The 18935-nt window shown below is 41.5% G+C and overlaps 1 protein-coding gene across 1 annotated transcript in view; it reads right to left on the bottom strand.

The window, feature by feature from the left end:
• The window catches only part of LOC127233096 (mucin-16-like), a 138815-nt gene extending 120306 nt beyond the window's left edge, over positions 1-18509 (bottom strand). The window contains 2 exon segments of the mRNA XM_051199507.1: positions 216-3278; positions 18431-18509. Of these exon segments, the coding sequence (XP_051055464.1) occupies positions 216-3278; positions 18431-18509 (3142 nt within the window).
• Between the last annotated feature and the right edge of the window lie 426 nt (positions 18510-18935).

The raw sequence follows: 18935 nt of genomic DNA, 5'->3' as shown, positions 1-18935 counted from the left end.
CTGAGAAAAGTCAGTATTGTGTGTTGTGGCGGTGGTGGTCTCTTCAAGAATGGTAGTTTGTGGAAGTGATTGGCTCATGGAAGCTGTGCGATCCATTACTCCAGAGGCATCAGAAAATGTTACCTGTGAAACAGAAACTGTAGTATCTACCAAAGGATGCTGAAATGTGGTAGAAAATGCAGTTTTAGAGGAAACTGATGTAGGTGTGATAGAGGACTTGGATTGGGGTATGGAACTTCTGGCTTCCATAACTGTTTTTGCTTTAAGAGAGGAATCAGAGCTTGTCTGTGAGAATTCGGTGACCTGTGAAGTCTCTTGGCTTGAAGGCATACTACTGCTCCAATTTGGAAATGAAGTAGACAAATTATGTATTTCCAACCAAGTTGTGATTGCCTCCCTAGAAGAAGAGGTGAAGGCAGAGATCACAGAACTAGGAGATGGGGTGCTGTGTTCTGCTGTGGAATTAATAGGGGAGGTTAAAGTAGGACCATCATGATATCCTGGAGAATTGGCAGGTTGGCTTCCTTTCAGGTCTGGAAAAGGTGCAATTGATGGAACTTCATAACTTTGGCTTAGAAATGTGGATGTCTCTGTGACTAGGGAAGTTGGAATGAAACTAGTGATATTGTCAGACACTGAAGACATAGGTGATGCTTCCAGGGAGAGGACCATGTTTGATGTTACTTTAGAATCCCCAATCTTGCTGGTAGATAATTCTTCTGATTCTGTGATGTTGGATCCATAGAGTTTGGTGACAATTCCACTGGATGTATCTTCTGATGTAAACTGCTGAAGTGTTGGAAGTGTTGTATTATCAAGAGACATGGATACTGTTCTGGATACAGGAAGGGAGGAACTATAAGGCATTTCAGAATGGCTACTAATGAAATCTGTGCTTGAGTACACCTTCTCAGGTATATTAGCTTGTGTCTGTGTGGTCAAGAGGGTAAATGACTGTGTCCCAATCTTTTCATTATCAAATAGTGTTGATTGTGTAGGTGAAAGAGTGGATATGTGGGCGGTAGGAAGGGTAGTGGTGAAAGCTTTATTTTCAGATGACACTGAAGTAGGTGTATTCGTATATTTGAATTGGGATCCAGAACTGCTGGCTTCCATTTTTGGCCCTGGTGTAACTGAGGAAAACTTACTCTTTTGTGAGGTTTGGGAATAATGCGCAATTTTGGACCTTGGCTGAGAGATGCTGCTCCAGCTTGGAATGTACGCTGTCACAGGATCTGCACTTGTGTGAGAAGCTGTTGGAAACAGATACTTGGTAACTGTGAAAACAGAAGCAACAGAAACAGGAGGGCGAATACTGTGTCTCTCTGTCAAGGAAGCATCAGGGGTCAGTGAAAGCAACTCTGGTATTGTTGTGGAATCTGTAGATATGGATCCTTTCTCAGGAGTAAGTGTCCATGAGGCTGAAGCAGGACTGTTGATAGGAACTACGGATTCTGAATGTGGAAATGTATGCATTTCACTGGAGTGGATGTCTTTGACCAAGGATGTGTCTGGGTAAGTCAAAATGTCTGATGTAACTGGAGAATGTCCCGTGGATCTGCTTGTCATCTCCTTGGTTTCTGTACTGATGGTGGAGGTAGGGAGACTGGTGGAGATTCCAATGGAAGTATCTTCTGATGTTGACTGATGAGGGACTGACAGCAATGTGTGGTCAGCAGACAGGATTCCTGTCCTAAACTGAAAAAGAGAAGGGCTAGTGGGCAGTTCACTTTGGCTTGTACTGTGTTTTGTGGTTGAATTTATGTCTTTAGATGTACTGAAATCTGCCCATGCTGTTCTCTGGGAGGAAGCTGTGCCTGTCTCAATCTCTGCACTTTCAGATGAGATTGGCTGTGAAGGTGAATGTCTGGTATGTTCCATGGTGGACAAATTGGTTGTGAAAGATTCCTTTTCAGGTGAGACTGATGTAGGCATGATGTTGTGTTGGGCATGGGATGTGTAAGTCCTATCTTCTATGTTCTTCACTGGTGTGGGTGAAGAAACAGAGGTTGTCTGTGAGATTTTGGAGAGTTCAGTGTTGGAGCTTGGTATGGAAAGAGTCACTGACCCTGAGGTTGTAAATAATTTGGTAGGGATTAGGTTCTTAGAAACTGTGAAGACAGAGGTGATAGAAACAGGAGAATTGGTGCTGTATTTGTCTGCACTGGCAGGAACTGGAGAATGTGAGGGTGCTTCAGGTATAGGTGTTGATGACTTCGCAGACCTGGATCCCTTCCAAGTTGAATGAGTCCATGATGGGGATAGAGAACTGGTAGAATGGCCTATAGATTCTGAAAGTAGAAATGTCTGTGTTCCAGTGTGCTGGGTCTCTCTGTTTGAAGCAGTGGTTGATGTGCTTTCAGAAGTCACCACATTTGATGTCACTACTAGGGGTGAGTTCATAGAACCTGCAAAAGAGTGACTATGCCTTTTTGATGTGGAATTAACAGGTGATGAAGAGCTTGTTCTGACTGTAGTTCCCCAGGAATGTTCCAGTGCTGAGGGTTTTGTCTTAGATGGAGCATTATAACTTGTGCTGAGAAAAGTGGATTTCTCTAATAATGGATAACTCTGAGAGACACTGGAGAGCATTCCGGGAACTGAGAAATTTTCTGGTGTGCCTTGGGAGAAGAGCATGTTTGAGGTTATATCATGTCCTGACTGATTAGTGGTAATCTCTGTGCTGGTGATAGAGTTTGGTGACCCAGTGGACATTTCACTGGATGTTTCTTCTGGCTTGATTGGCTGATGAGGGCTTGAATAGGATGTGTTGTTAGTAGTTTCTGTCCTGGATACAAGAACAGAATCAATAAAGAATATTTTAGTGGAGCTTGGAGTATGTTCTGTGGTTGAAATCACTTCAGGCATGTTCGTTTCCATCATAGTAACAGTTGTGGATGTGTCTGACAATGCAGTGCTATTTAATTCAGCCCCATTATGTGTGTCAATCCTTGTAGAATTAGATGTATTCACTGAGACAGAAACAGTGCTCTTCCCTGTGGCTTCAGGGATCAAGGTGGACAATGTGGTTTTAGGTACAACTGATTCAAATGATATATGGGGAGCAGAACTGGTGGACTCCATGCTGTTCACTGCTTTCTGTGACTTTCTTGTGACTTTTAGAGTGGCCAACTTGGAAGGAATGCTACTTCTCCAATATAAAGTAGAAGTGGTCACTGCTGTGCGTGTGTCCAACATTCTTGTACTTGTCCCCGGTGTTGTTCTGACCACTGAAGCCATAAATCCAGTAGAACTATGTGGTTCTTGTAATGTTGATGCTACATAAGAAGGCAAGGTTGGTTTGAATTTATTTGACACAGTAAGCTCTTGATAAATAATAGATAATTATAAAAGGGTGACCTAATAATACCCTCAGGGACAGTCTTACATACATTCTTACATACCTATAAGGTGATGAAAATCACAAATTGATTAACATTTGCATTAATAATATCTTTTTGCATTCATCTAGTGGGATAAATTGAATCCTGGACTATATTTATGTTGTTCTAGGATAAAATATTTCTCATTTAGTATTCATGTCTATATAAACATTATTAAAAATCATAGTGTAAATTGTATTATTTCTCAGGTGAAATTACATGAAATATAGCTTATAAATAAAACCTAAAGTCTTATAACTGTCAGATTAGCTCTAATTGCAGGGAATAAATGACTATGGAATGTTCAGTTCTGAATAATACTCCCTCTCTCTAATGCTCATGGAGCCTCCTAGAAAAGGAAGTGGAAAGTCTATAAGAAACAGATCTATAAAATAATGTCTTCTGAGCATAACAGGAATGTTGTTCTCATGAACCCATGGCTTTTCTAATGGCCTATCAAAACCTGAACAAGACCAACTCAATTAACATTCCAGCATGGGTGGGAGAGCTGAAGAGTTATTGACAGTTGCATGTGAATGGACAGGAGACAGTCAGTTCTCTCCAGATGTGTGGCTCCTGGTAGATTTCCCATGTCTCAATGGATGATTGGCCCTGCAGCCTTACAAATATAGCCAACATTAATTAGACTCAATATGTCATTCAAGAAAGAAGAAGCTGAAGGAGAAGGGGGAGTAGAGGGGCTGGAGACATGGCTCAACAGATAAAGGTACCTGCTGCCACATCTGATAACCTGAGTTTGATTCCTAGAGCTGGAGCTCTATATGTATATCTCAATAGGTACAAGCAGTTATTACAAAAACGTGAGGACCTATTTGGATTCCAGCGACCATGTAAAAAGGCAGGTGAGGGCATGCCTACATCTGTAACCCTAGAGCTACACAGATTGGGGAGCAAGCAGGTTCACTGAAGGTTGTTGGCCACCAGCTTAGCTCAGGTTTCAGTAAGAGACCCTGTCTCATAGGAATGTAATGAAACATCTTCCCATGGTCAATTTTTGGGCCTGCAGGGGGTATGCATCTGTAACACACATTTGTGTGCACCACATGCACACACATAATACATGACTATATTGCCCACATATTCCTGAGGTATTATTTCCTGTACTACAAGCTAGCATTTCTGTTGGAAGACATAGCTATGAAAAAGTTGAGGTATTCTAGCTCACTATACTAACTGGTCAAACCCTCTCCATTCTCCAAGCTCTCATAACATTCTCTATACTGCTCTACATCTCCCTAAACTGGAGCTGAGAAACACCTACTGTAATGATATTGGCCCAGGCTAGAACACTTGAGCTCTCTCAGTGGAAATAAGAAAGTAAACAAACAACTCAGTGGATTACAAGCACCATCAATAAAATAAGAATGGGGTAGGGGCATGAAAGAGATGGTTAAATGGCTAAGAGCACTTTTGGCTCTTGCAGAAGACCTGGATTTGGTTCCTAGAACCCACATGGTAGCTCATAGACATGTGCATTCCAGTCCCAGGGGATGCAATACCTTTCTCTGACCTCTGACAGGTATTCACATGGTGTGCATGCATATAAACATGCTTGCAAACAAAACACTCATACATAAAATTAAATGAATATAAACCTAAGGGGATGTAATGGAATATATAATATGTCAGAGTGTGTTAAATGAAGCAAAAATAAATTATCTTTGAAAAGCTTTCTCATTTGGGCACATTTTACTTAGTTGAGGGAAAATTTTAGGAGAGCTACTGCACAAAACTGGGCATTCTGTGTATGGTGCTTTGAATAAGAATGACTCCAATATATGTTTGAATACTTGGTCGCAGTTCATGGAACTGTTTGCCAGTAATTAGGAGCTATGACCTTGTTGGAAGATGTGTATCACTAGTGGCAGCGTTTGAGGTTTCAAAGGACTTGCTCAGTTCCCAGTGTACCTTTCTCTCTGCCTGCTATTTGTAGATCAAAATATAAGTTTTCAGCTCTTCTTGCTACCATGCCCTTGCTCCATCAACATGGACTTTAATCCTCTGAAACTGTAAGGCCAAATTAAACACATTCTGTTATAACTTTCTTTGGTATATTATCAGATTAATATGAAAGTAATGAAGACAGAAACTGGTCCAAGGGAGTGAGTGGGCTATTGCTGCCTGACCACACTGTCTCTTAGAGGTATAAGACGTCGAGACTTTGAACTAAGAAAGCAGAAGAATGTTATAAGCAGTGCTTAATAGGCCATCTAGTTGGAGCTTGGAAGACAGTACTGGCTGAGAACAAAGTAGACTATGGAGACTATGGAAGTTAAAACGATATTAGCAAATGGGCTAGAGACAATTCTTGTGTTACCTTAGCAAGTAATGTGGTTTCTTTCTGTCTGGGGTTAAATTAAAAGATATTAAATTAATTTCCTAGGAGGCAAAAACTTCAAGACAGCCCAATGGTTATCCAATTTGTGCTTATTAGTAATCATAGTTACCATGAAAAAGAAAAATGGGGCAAAAAATGTGTATAATTTGAAAAGAAAAACAATTCCAGGAAACGGAATGCTGAAGCCTATGCTTGTATGTAAGAGATAAGAAGATTAAAGAAAGACCTGTTCCAAAATGGAATAGAGGGAGAGATGCCCTGAGGACAAGATCCCACTCAGCTAGGCTTCCACCTTGTAAAAAGGAAAGGCCTGTGGAATTTTGTGCTCCTATGCAACAAGAAAGGAACTCCTCTGCAAATGTGATTTAATGAGGACAAGCTCCATCCCAAACAGGCAGCTGAACCTGGCCATGCTGTCCATATGGTTCTGCTTTATAGTCATGAAGGTAAATGAGCAACAGGGTTATAGAATCTTCTTCTATGGTTAAGGACAGCTGCTGAGGCTAGGTAGGCATGTGGCAAGGAAGTCTTAGCATGGAAGTCCTGAGAGACTATTGCATGAAGCTGTGGAAGTGAAGCCTGGGTTGGATGGTATGGTATTGATATGATTACTTTGTTTTGGAATGGATTTTCATTTATTGATACAATTTAATGTCAATTTTGTGATATGTATATTTCTCCTCTTGTTTAGGTATCGTGTTTATTGAGCTCAGTTAGAAATGTAATGTACAATATAGTACCGATTATAGATAATTACCTATGATAGTCAAAGCTTAGAGATTAGTTAGGTTTTTCAAAATACACAGAGATGTATTTGAGATAGATAGGCATTCTTCAAACCTTTCAAAGACCTACAGAATATGGCATTTAAAATGTTTTAGGGTTTTTCTTGACAGTGAGACATAATTGCTCCTGGCAACGCCACCTGGGTCAGAAAGGAAGATGGACATGGAAGAAACGCGTTATGGAGTTTGCTTCCAGTATGGCAAGACTAGCCATTTGGACAAGATACAGCTCTTGTCTGGACTGTTTGAGTTTATGCTGTATAAACTGGACATGCAGGACCCACAGAAAAGTGACTGCTGATTCAAGATGGACATTGCTACAGAGTTCCTGCTTCATGGAAGAGTCTGCGAGACAGTATGCAGGACACAGAGAAAAGTGACTGATAAACTGCCAATACAAGAAGACAGTTTAAAGCCCCCTGCATTGCTGAAGAGTCTGCCAGACACACTATGGCCTATGGGCTGAAGATGGAAGATTACAAAAGAACTTCGGGTGACCAGGCAGTGAGTTGTCTCTGTCATTTCTAGAGTTTATATATTATCCTTCTGTGGTCTTTGAAGGAGTTGAAGACAGATAGTTATGGTTATAGTTTTCCTTAGTTAGGCTTACAGATAAGTTACATATAGGACTTTAGATTCACAAATATAGGATAGATGATAGAATAGTTTCCTTTAATCTTGATAAATGTTAATGGACTAAATATTGTTAACTGTGATTCTTATTTGATAACTGTTGTGTTATATATTTTGCTATGCTAAGGTTAAAACCCTTCTTTTTATTTAGACAGAAAAGAGGAGATGATGGGAGATGTCATTCTGTATATGTTTCTCATACTGGTTAATAATAAAGCACTGTTGGCCAATAGGAGAGGAAGATAGGAGGGACTAGGAGACAAGGAGGAAATAGGAAGTAGTAAGGAGGAGTCAAGATGGAGAGTCTGGAGAAAGCAGTATGCCGCCGGCTCCCCGGTAAGAGAAATACATAGATCATCAGAAATGGGTTAATAATTAAGGCAGAGCTAGCCGATAAGAAACAAGTAACAGGGCCAACAGCATTGTATCAAATACAGAGTCTCTGTGCATTATTTGGGGCTGGTGCGGCAGCAGGACAAGACCAGCGGCGGCAGGCAGAAAAACAGTACACGTTACAGGATGGTGGAAGTCCCCAAGATATTTGGCAAGCCACATTATTTTGTCATGGTAATATGTATGCTCTATGTCATTGTATAGTGGAAGTATGTAATTTGCCTTCTGGTTTTACAGGAGGTCACAATTAAGAAATTTCCTTGAATATTAGAAGAGAATTTAGACTTTGGAATTTTAAACTGTGCTGAGATTGTGAAAGACTATGGGACTTTTGAAGTTAGATTAAATGCAAGTTACATTATGATATGCCCATTAGTCTATGGGGACTACAGAGGGGAGGGAATGTGATGGTTTGAATGAAAATGGCATTAATAGGTACAAGTTTGGATATTTAGCCCTTAATCAGTGAAACCATTGGGAAGGACTAGGAGTTATGCTGTTATTGAGGGGATGTGTCAATGGAGCTAGCTTTGATGTTTCCAAAAATTAATGCCATTTCCAGTATACCTCTCTCTGCCTCCTACTTGCAGATTAAGATGGAAGCTCTCAGGTATTTCTGCTGCCATGGGTTATTCCACCATCATGGACTCTAACCTTCTGAAATACATTCTTATAAGTTGCCTTGGCCATGGTTTCAAATCAAAGCAATAGAAAAGTAATTAAGACAGTGATTCACACATGTAATCCCAGCACTCAGAAAGCTAAAGCAGGATGACTTCCCTGAATCTGAAGACAATCTGGGCTACAGAGTGACTATCAGGGCATTGAATATATATATATACCCTTCTCACGGATATGAGGGCGATCTGGCTGTGACATCTGTCACCCCATTGATCGCCAGGGTTGATTCGGCTGATCTGGCTGGCTAGGCGGGTGTCCCCTTCCTCCCTCACTCCATGTGCGTCCCTCCCGAAGCTGTGCGCTCAGTCGAAGAGGACGACCTTCCCAGAATTGAGGAGGATCAGTCTTCCGTCAAGGGTATACGAGTAGCTGCGCTCCCCTACTAGAACCTTCAAACAAGCTCTCAAAATCCCTTCTCACACAACAAAAATAGACTCACTGTACAACATAGTGACTATAGTTAATAATGCCTTTTATATTTTAAAATTGATAAGAGTAATTTTAAATGCCCATGCCACTTTAAAATGATATATAGGCTTGATGGCAGAGACATTAAATATGTGATTCATGATTATGTAAACATGTGTATATACACATATTAAATTATCATATTCCAGGGTCTCCTACAGATATCAGCATCCACAAACCCTAAAGTTCTTTGTATAGAATGTAGGAGTTTGGGGACTGGGTAGATAATAGGTAGGTCAGTGGTTAGGGAGGCTTACTGCTCTTGCAGGGGACCTGAATAGAATTCCTGCCACCAACTTTAGGTGGCTCACAACTTCCTGTAACTCCAATTCCAGGGAACCTAACCCAATCTCCCAGCCTCTTTAGACATTACACACACACACACACACACACACACACACACACGCACACACACACAGAGGAGAGAGAGAACCCACACCTTCTGTACCCTTTGCTTTCTATATTATTTATAGAACATAAAATGTAAATGCAGTATAAATAATTGTTATACTGTGTTGACTAGGCAGTAATAATGAGAGAAATATCCTCCATACTCATTTACAATAGATGCATTTTTTCCTAAATACTTTCTGCACATTGTTGATTGAATCCAATGATGGAGAGCCCAAGGATATGGAGACTCATGGTATATATAGCCTGTCTATGCACAATTTAAAAATTCTTCCAATTATACCATGCATATAGACAAAGTTTGTCACAGCATTCAGTACATTTCTTACTAAGTTTAAGTCTTTACAAGCTGTTGCACTTTATTGAATTTGTCATCACAACTCATTCTCTGCTAGCCATCTCCTACATCTCTTTGCCTATTCCCAGTATGATGTTATCACTGAGAGATCATTACATGGTATCCTGAGGCAGAAACTCTATCTCTGAGAATCTTAGAGCTATTTTGCTGAAATTTAAAGTGCCGCTGTATCAGGCACCAGCTGCCCACGTTGGGGTAATTGTCATAACTGATGGTGACTTTTCACCAAAATGGAAGTAAGAAGTTATTTTTTATTAAGATTTAATATAGTCTAACAACATTCTATATTGCTTTAAGTTTTATATGTAGCTGAATATAAATGATCAGAAAAAAATGTATGTAGGTTGCATACATAGCATTAGAAATGCTATGTTCTAGAAGTGTATATTGAAGAGTATTTTTCCTGTTTACTGTCTTTTATGAAAGATTTAATTTTATAGCTAATTATGGGTATGTGTGCATATCAGTGTGAGGCCAGGAGAGGGTGTTGATTTCCTTTCAAACTGGAGTTACTAGAACTCCTGAACTGCTTGATGTGGACACTGGAAACCAAACTTGATTCCTCTGAAAGAGCATCTAGCATTCTTAACCACCCACATCAATGTCTGTTATCATCATCCTGACTCCCTTTAGTTAGTGCCTACCATACAGTAGAGCTGTTTTGTTTGGTTTTATAATTTGGAAAGGAAAATCCATGGTTAGGAGTGGATCAGAGATGTAGGAAGGAGAGCCAGAAGCAAAATACAAATGACTTCAAAAGTCATTTGTGTCTTTGTCTTTGAAGTTTTTTTTTAATCTTAAAAATGCTTTTGTTGCAAACAAGTATATAATTGTCCTTTGCTCCTATTCACCCCACATTTCCCTCTCTTTTTTCCACTCTCACTCTTCCCTACTTTTTCATAATATATATGTATTATATATATTATATTAAGCATACAGTAGACATTATATCTATATATGCTGGAACTACTCTTATATATGAATATATTTGCATATACACTATACTCACCAGGACACACTCATGCATGTGCACTGATATATTTATATTTAAATTAAAAACTGCATATGAGAAAAATCATGGGAACATTTCTTTCTCTCTGTATCTATGACTTTATCACATATATCTCTCCTCACCCCTTTGAACTCAACCCACTATAGGATGAAATATTTAGAAAAAGAAGTGTATTTTTACTGAAGCTGTACAGACTTTTGTCCTTATTAGACCCTAAACAACACCTTGTAATGACTAAGGACTTACAAATACAGATGAATTGCAATAGATATTATAAGTAGTCTAGATAAAATTTAAAATATATAAGAGACTGTGGGTAGACCATGCTAATGCTACAGCATTTAATAAAAGTGACTTTACCATCCTGGGACGTTGGTGTCCCAAAGTATTCTTCACCTATTTCCTTGTAGATTCCGAGGAAAGTTTATAACTGTGAGAATTAGTGTGTTTTAGGAGTGGGATAGGGTGCTAGAATAGCAAACATAAAAGACAAAAATCCAGAACAGATCTCAGGAACAGATAGATGCAAGCAGGTGAAATGGTGAGGATAGAAAGAAAGAATAGGAGGGCTAAGACCCAACAGCAAGCTTCATCCACCCCACCCTTCAGCTGCATCAGAGGGTTTGTCTCTTCACAGTGGGAAAGTCCAGAGCCACAGAAAGACAAGGTCAGACAAGTCTGGGCAGCCTCCAGACAAGGATGAGGAGGGGCTCAGGGAGTCTTGAAAATGCTAACTGATCTTGCCTCCTGAAGACAATAGGTAGAACTACCTGTTTCTGACCAGCCTTCTATCTTGCTATCTCATCCTCAATTCACAAAGAAGCTGGTTTCTTGGAGATCTAGGTAAAAGTGGTTCCTTGTGTGGCTCCCTGCCCTGGAAGGAGAGATTTAAGGGTGACTACCGACATGAGTAAAGTGAAGGTATTCTACTAGGAATGAAAAACTGGGAACTTTCAGGAAGAGAAATGACCTCATTACATATGTGCACCCACACTGCTGTGGAGGAAGAAAGAGAGAATGAAGAAAACTATAAGATAAAGCAAGAAATAAAAGATGCCAATTGGCAGAGAAAATCTGAAAGCCCTTCTCCACCTGGCCTTCATACAACAAATGGAGCATGCTCAAGTAAAGTCCAGGATATACAAACATGAGTGAGACAGCTGCTGTGTAAATGTCCTTTCAATGACTATGAGAGTCATGACCTGGAGTCAGTTTTCTCAACTGACTGACCCACTTCGATTCTGGGCTTATTTTCCTTTCTTAACATACTGTCACTACCACTGCTTCTCATTATGTGTTGGGGCCCAAGTCTTCGCCATGGACCATAAGAACCTGGGCACTTCAACACAGGCTCAGATCTTCATCTTAACAATATTCATGCAGATACAAATGCAAAAATGGTCAATACTTACGTGTACAGATACTAACCCTCAGACAGGGATATGTAGGCAGAAACTTGCGTACACACTTTCACTTAAGCACACAAATTTTGTCATACATGCATATACACAGTCTCACATGCACTGATACCCACACATATATCAAACATTCATGCACTCAAATACACACATAGTATACTCCCTATTGCATGTTCATACATACCTATTTACACACTCAAAAATGCACTGAAAACAGAAAGGAATGCAGGTCCCAAAACTCAGAATTTCTTCCTGGTTCTGACTCAACTCACTTCACTGAATGTCAGTTTCCCCAAGATTAAAGCAGACATGATTAGACAAACACCTGCCAAAAAATGAAGGCAGGGTTTGAATGAGCCCACCAGACCCGAGATAAATGATAAATAGATATTTATTAGGGAAGCACTTACACAAATTGGAGTAAATAATTGCCACGTTCTTCCTGCTTCAGAAGATGCAGCCTTTGCCCTCTCCACAACCCAAAAGAGCATGGGCCAGACCCTCCTATACCTTATAAAGGGTCACATTTGCACCTGAAACCATGCCCAAAGGGTGTAGCCACCACTATAAGTTCACTGGCAAGGCAAGATGCTGCTACAAAGCTTAACTAAGACGAGATAAATTATTGTAGTTGATTAAGACAATATCTTACTTCTCTATAACACTACTCTATTGAAAAAGTCACTTCTCTTCTCCACACTGCAGTCCTGTACCCGTGATTCTCCATTTTTCCTTCATATTGACCCCTTAATATTGTATATTTTACTTCTTTTTGTGATAATATTTTTATTTAAATTTGAAACAAGCTTGTTTTACATGTCAATCCCAGTTCCCTCACCCTCTCCTCCTCCCCTCTCGCCCTCCCAACCCCCATCCCATCCTGTTTCTGCTCCCCAGGGAGGGTGAAGCCCTCCATGAGGAGTCTTCAAAGTCTGTCATATCATTTGGAGCAGGGCCCAGGCCCTCCCCCATGTGTCTAGGCTGAGAGAGTATCCCTCTATGTGGGATGGGTTCACAAAGTCCATTTGTATACTAGGGATAAATACTGATCCACTATCAGAGACCCCATAGACTGCCCAGTCCTCCTAACTACACCCACATTCAGGGGGTCTGGGTCAGTCCTATGCCTATGCTGGTTTCCCAGCCATCAGTCTGGAGTCTATGAGCTCCCCCTTGTTCTGGTCAGCTGTTTCTGTGGGTTTCTCCAGCCTGATCTTGACCCCTTTGCTCATTACTTCTCCCTTTCTGCAACTGGATTCCAGGAGTTCAGCCCAGTGTCTAGCTGTGGGTATTTGCTTCTGCTTCCATCAGCTACTAGATGAAAGCTCTAGGATGGCATATAAGGTAGTCATCGATTTCATTATTGAGTATAATTTGCTTCTTACCATCATGATTTGTAAAGTTTCCCTTTGCTAGCATACCCAATTCAGGGATATTAGGTTTTTGTTTTGTTTTGTTTTCCAGGTATAATATACAATCTTAGGAGAGATGAGAGGTGAAGACAGGAGACTCATATGGAAGCTCCTAGGCTAGCAAGCCTATAGACAATATAGGGAAGCAGAAAGAAATGAGAGAGACACCATCTCAACAAGATAGAGAGAAATGACTCCCAAATTTGCCCTTTGATCTATACACACATGCACCAAGACATGAATCCCTCAAGAAATAAACACAAAAATGAATAAGTACTTTTAAATGTGAGTCGTATATCATAAAGAAAAAGGAAGAAGTGTTTTTAAACATGCGATATATATCATAAAGAAAAAGGTTAATATATGCAGGAAGCCAGTTGCCAGAAAGGCTAGAAGTGCTTTTCTACCTGGGCTGCTATTAACAAGCAGAGCATGTTCCCCAAAGCTCATGATATACAGGGCAGATGTTTTGTAAATGATCTATAAAGGGTATGTGCCTCACTGCCCAGTACTCTTGAGTACATGCCTTTTCCTCAACTCACTAGTCCACCCCAGTGCTTAGGAGTGCTTTACCTTTCTTAATTATTCTTAATTTCTATGTCCCTAGTCTAATTATTTGTTCTGGGATTTGAGAATCTATGTATTTCAGGTTCCTTGGGACACAGATCCACCCTTTTAATAGTAGAAACAACATGGAATAATGCTTGGCTGGTCTAGGCACAGCTATGTCTCCTTAGCATAAAGTGTGTGTCATAAGTAAGGTCCATAAGAAACCTGTAGGTGGAGGTATACTAGACCACTTCAACTGTTACTTCCATTACCAACATGTAACAGAGCTTGTTTGGACATTGGTATATAAAATCCCAGTCGGTGGTACAGCATTCGCTACTGAGCTTTTGACCTTTTTCTCAACTCTGGTCCACTTCCTCTCTTGGAAGTCTTGTTTCCCTCCCTCCCTTCCTCCCTTTTCCCCTCTCTCCCTCCTCCTCTCCATTTCTCTCTTTCTGTTCCCTCCTTCCTTCCTTCTTTCCTTGATTTCTTTCTCTTTCTCTGTGTGAATGTGATGCATGTACACATGTTTGCATGAGGGCTTTGCACAGGCCAGAAAAGGATGTTGAATATCTTTCTTTATCACTGACTGTCTTATTCCATTGAGATAGGGTCTTTCAGAAAACTATGCTTGCAGCCAGCATGCCCCAGTGGGTCTCCTTCCTCCATGTTCCACTGCACTGGAGTTACAGGTGGATTCATACCTATTTTTGCTGTTGCTTTAACATGAGTGCAGAGGATCTGAAATCAAGTTATCTTGTTTATGCTACAGCATTCTTGCATGGGTCCATTTTCCCAGCCTGGGTATTCTGTCTTAATAACCTGTTTCTGCTTCTGTTACTACTCACATATCTCCTTATCTGTGGTGGTGTGGATGAGAATAGCCCCCATAGGCTTATAGACTTTAGTGCTTGGTCCCCAGCTGGTGGAACTACTTGGGAAATGGTAAGATGTATGGCCGTGTTGGTAGAGGCATGTCACTGGGGTGAGCTTCAAAGGCCCATGCCATCCCAGTTCCCTTGCTCTCTCCCTCATGGTTATGTCTCGGGTTTTAAGCTCCCAGTTATTCCTCCAGTGTCGTGTCTGCCTGCTGCCATACTCCTCAGCATGATGGTCTTGCAGTCTAACGCATTGGAACTTCAAATTAAATGTTTCCTTTTATAAGTTACCTTGATCGCATCATCTTTGTCATGGCAAATCACTAAGACACTATACAATTCTCATTCCACATCACAAGAATCTGGAAATTCTAGCAGGCACACATTGAACACCAATATCTGCTGATAACACTTCCTTATCTACGAGGGATCTTTTCAGACCATGATTAACAAAGGGAGAAGTCAGACTCCAGTAATTAGAGTGTTGATTAGCATTCTGCTTCTTGTCTGTACCTCAGACAGACCTTTTTGGCTACAATACTGGACAAACTCAGTATATTGCAATTTTCTCTTTGTTTTGGTTAACTTACTGTGCCCAGATGATGTTAAATTTTATCATGTCTGTATATAGAGGGGACAGACTTCTCACTCTGCCTGGCAGATTTACTGCTCAGAGAACAAGAGATTCATTTTCAGTGTTTCACATCAAAAGTCCTGAAGGGAGTCTGGACTGATTCCAGGAGACTTTTTGGGAGGGCCTGAGGAGGTTGGTGAAGAGGCCATCTACCTATAACCCAGGCCATGGCTCTTCACTGACACAGAAATGGGGCTGCCCTGATCAACAGCTCTCATAATCAAACCCTGAATGAGCCTTGGTGACAAAAGCAGTTAAACAACCTATGTTTGTACCAACTTGGGAACAGTTGTAAAAACCTGTTCTATATGATTAATGACCACACAAAGATATCCAGCTACAAAGCTCTTTCAGAGTCCTCTGACTGCTAGGTCTTAAACGATTCAATATTAGCCAAGTTGGGGTTGAGGGAGGAAAGAGCAAGGGAGGAGGAAGAGTCAAGACCACCTTTGGATTTTGAAATATGCTGAAAGCTTCCTGACTTCACCCCTTCAGAGGCTTGGAGGTGTCTTTGTACCAAGCAAAGAATATATGAATAGATATTTAAGAGCCCAGGTGCACGGAGGGCTATCCCTTGAACAACAGTGTTTGGTGGGAAAGTCAACATTTCCTGCTCACAAAGTCAGAGTAGAACAGGATCAGTTTGGGTGGTTCCAGGTTGAAGACTGCAGGATGCTGGCTCTTCTTTCTGCAGGTGTGTGTGTGTGTGTGTGTGTGTGTATGTGTGTGTTTCCTGATACTCCACAGTGCTTAAAGACTTAGAGCCCTTTCCTACAGTCAGGGCAGGATAGCTCAAGAAGACTTGTGTAAGTGACCTGCAGACCAGAAAAGTTCATCCTTTGGACCCATGAGGGAGGTTCTTGGAATGCCTTTCTGTTTCTACTCTTGCCCCTGTGCATCTTCACATCACACAACTCTAGTCTGAGCTTTCACAACCCTATACAAATATGCTTGGTGCTAGCTGCTTACAGTCTCCTGTGCCAGGAATGCCTTCTCCTCCCAAGACCCACAGCTATGACATTCCCCACCAGTTCCCTGCTTTGAAAACTCTGTGCTACTGACCCTTGGAGCCATTCTTCCCCACCTTTTGTGCTTCAACGCCACCCAAGCACTGTGCCTCCAAGATGGGCAATCATTTGTCTTGCCCATCACATAGATCGTGGAATCCTGTGGGAGCAATGATTACTGAGTTTGTTCCACATCCACCCTGAGAATTTCTCTTATGTCCTAGAAGCCCAGAATTCTCTGAAATTATCAGAGACCAAGGCTGTGAATGATAAGCAAAAGGTACGTAGTCAGCTGCACTCAAATCCCAGGGTTTATTTCCTGAACAAAACAAGAGCTTTGGAACTCAGTCAACTCAGTTCAGAAAGTTCAGCCTTGGCTTTGAAGGGAGTCTTTACTCAAAACTGAGAGCAAAGAGCATGTCCTGGTTCTGGCTGCCTCTGAGGCAGAAAGCCCAGCTTAAAAAAAAAAAATCAACAACAACAACAGAAACCTAAAAACCCCAAAACCTAAAACAAGGCAAAACAAAACAAAAGGGACACCAGGAAGGGAAGGACACCCCACTGCCACTCACTCCCCTGGTTCCGATTTCTCTCTCACTCACACCATGAACACCAAGGAGTTTCCTACATAATTGACCAGACCACCTGCCAAAGGAACTGTACACCTATTTCTACAAAGCACAAACATGGTTGCTGAAAATAGTTAATGAGGGATTGTGAGTTTCTGTGGCAAACTCACAGAAGCAGCTGACCTGAGCAAGTGGGAGTTTATGAACTCCAGACTGACAACTGAGGAACCAGTATAGGACCGAGCCAGGCCCCGTGAACTTGGGTGTTAGTTAGAAGGCTTGCGCGGTCTCTGGGGCCCTGCCAGTATTTATCCCTAGTGCATGAATGGACTTTGGCTTCCATTCCCTATGGAGGGATACTCTCTCAGCCTAGATACATGGGGAAGGGCCTAGGCCCTGCCCTAAATGATGTGACAGACTTTGATGATCCCCCATGGGAAGCCTCACCCTCCCTGAGGAGTGGCTAGTGTAGGATGGGAAGATGGTGGGGCAAACAGGAGGATGGGAGGGAGAAGGAACTTGAATTGGTATGTAAAATAAGATTGTTTTAATTTAAATAAAAAAAGAAGAGAAAATAGTTTAAATACTTAACAGGAAGCCATGGAGGTGGCTCATTGGGTAAAGCACTTGCAATAGAAGCCTGATACCTAGGGCCCAATAAGCCAGACACTGCAGTGCATGCCTATGGAGACAACTGAGTTGCTGGAAGGTCATGGACTAACTAGCTTGTCATGTGCAGAGCTGAACAAAAAACTCAGTCTCTAGCAAGGTGGAAGATAAGGAACTGATACCTGAGGTTATCCATTTTGACCTTCATATGTGCTCTGTGACACATGAACATACACACACACACACACACACACACACACACACACACACATACACACATACACACACACAGAGAGAGAGACAGACAGACTGACAGACAGAGACACAGAGAGAGAGACAGAGGGACAGAGAGAGATTTTTTTTAAAAAAGCTCATGAACTATGCCTCAAGTCCAATCTCCTTCATACTGCATATAAATAAGGATTCTCCTTTTTAAATATCTATCTCTCTTCCAACTGCAACATATCTAAGACAGGCTCTATGTTGCAAACAAAATTCTGTAGATAAGAAAAAGGAGTATACCAATACCTACTTTCCCTTGGACCTCAACTTAATTACAAATCAAGTAACCCTGAAGCTGCTTTAATACACCGACAGTTATTGCTGACAATATGACGGCACCTGACTCTCCTTGAGTTCCTATTGTCTTTCTGCTTAATCAATAACCTCACTTGTGTCCATTCTGACTTGTCCTTCAGCTTTGTTCCATGAGAGATGGAACTGAAGTCCCTGAGTCTATGAGGTGAACGCCTCAATCAACAGTTGTTATTCCTGCTGCTAGTGACAACACCATGGAAAGACTTACAAACGCCAGAGCACCCTAGTTTTTGCTCCTTTCCTCCCAGAGTCTATCCAGTTCAGTACTTCTTACCTGGCCCATAGGTGAGGAGAAGACTGGCAGCCAGAGTCAGCAGGTGTCTGCATCGATGTGCCAGGTCCTCCTGGCCCATCCTCTTACCCTCCTACCTGGCAGTGCTGTGCTTTGCTTCTTACTCCTTTGAGTGAGCCCCTGAGAGTGAACACAGCCTAACCTGGCTCCAGCTTATCTTCAGGGAGGGTGGTGAGGACACACCTTGCTGGGTTTCACAGGAGGGGCAGGGCCTGCCCTGAGGGTAAATGGATGCCATAGCTGGCAAAGGTCATCTGGCATTATCCAGAGCCCATACAATGACTAACACCTTGTAGACCAATACAAGCCCCACGGTATCTATGGTCGATAACAAAGCTTGATTCTTGGGCTAAGCCAAGACATCTATACTAATCTATCTGAGTTTGAAGGTGAACAAAGGAGCCTCTGGTATACATTTATCCTTTTAAAATTTTGCCCACATTCTACCTGACATCCTTGCTTAGAGCCTGGTACCACCAGACAGGAC

The sequence above is a fragment of the Phodopus roborovskii genome, unplaced genomic scaffold (genome assembly GCF_943737965.1).
Source record: "Phodopus roborovskii unplaced genomic scaffold, PHOROB, whole genome shotgun sequence".
Taxonomy (NCBI): domain Eukaryota; kingdom Metazoa; phylum Chordata; class Mammalia; order Rodentia; family Cricetidae; genus Phodopus; species Phodopus roborovskii.
The sequence above is the reverse complement of the archived record's forward strand: the minus strand, read 5'-3'. Positions and strand labels throughout refer to the sequence as shown.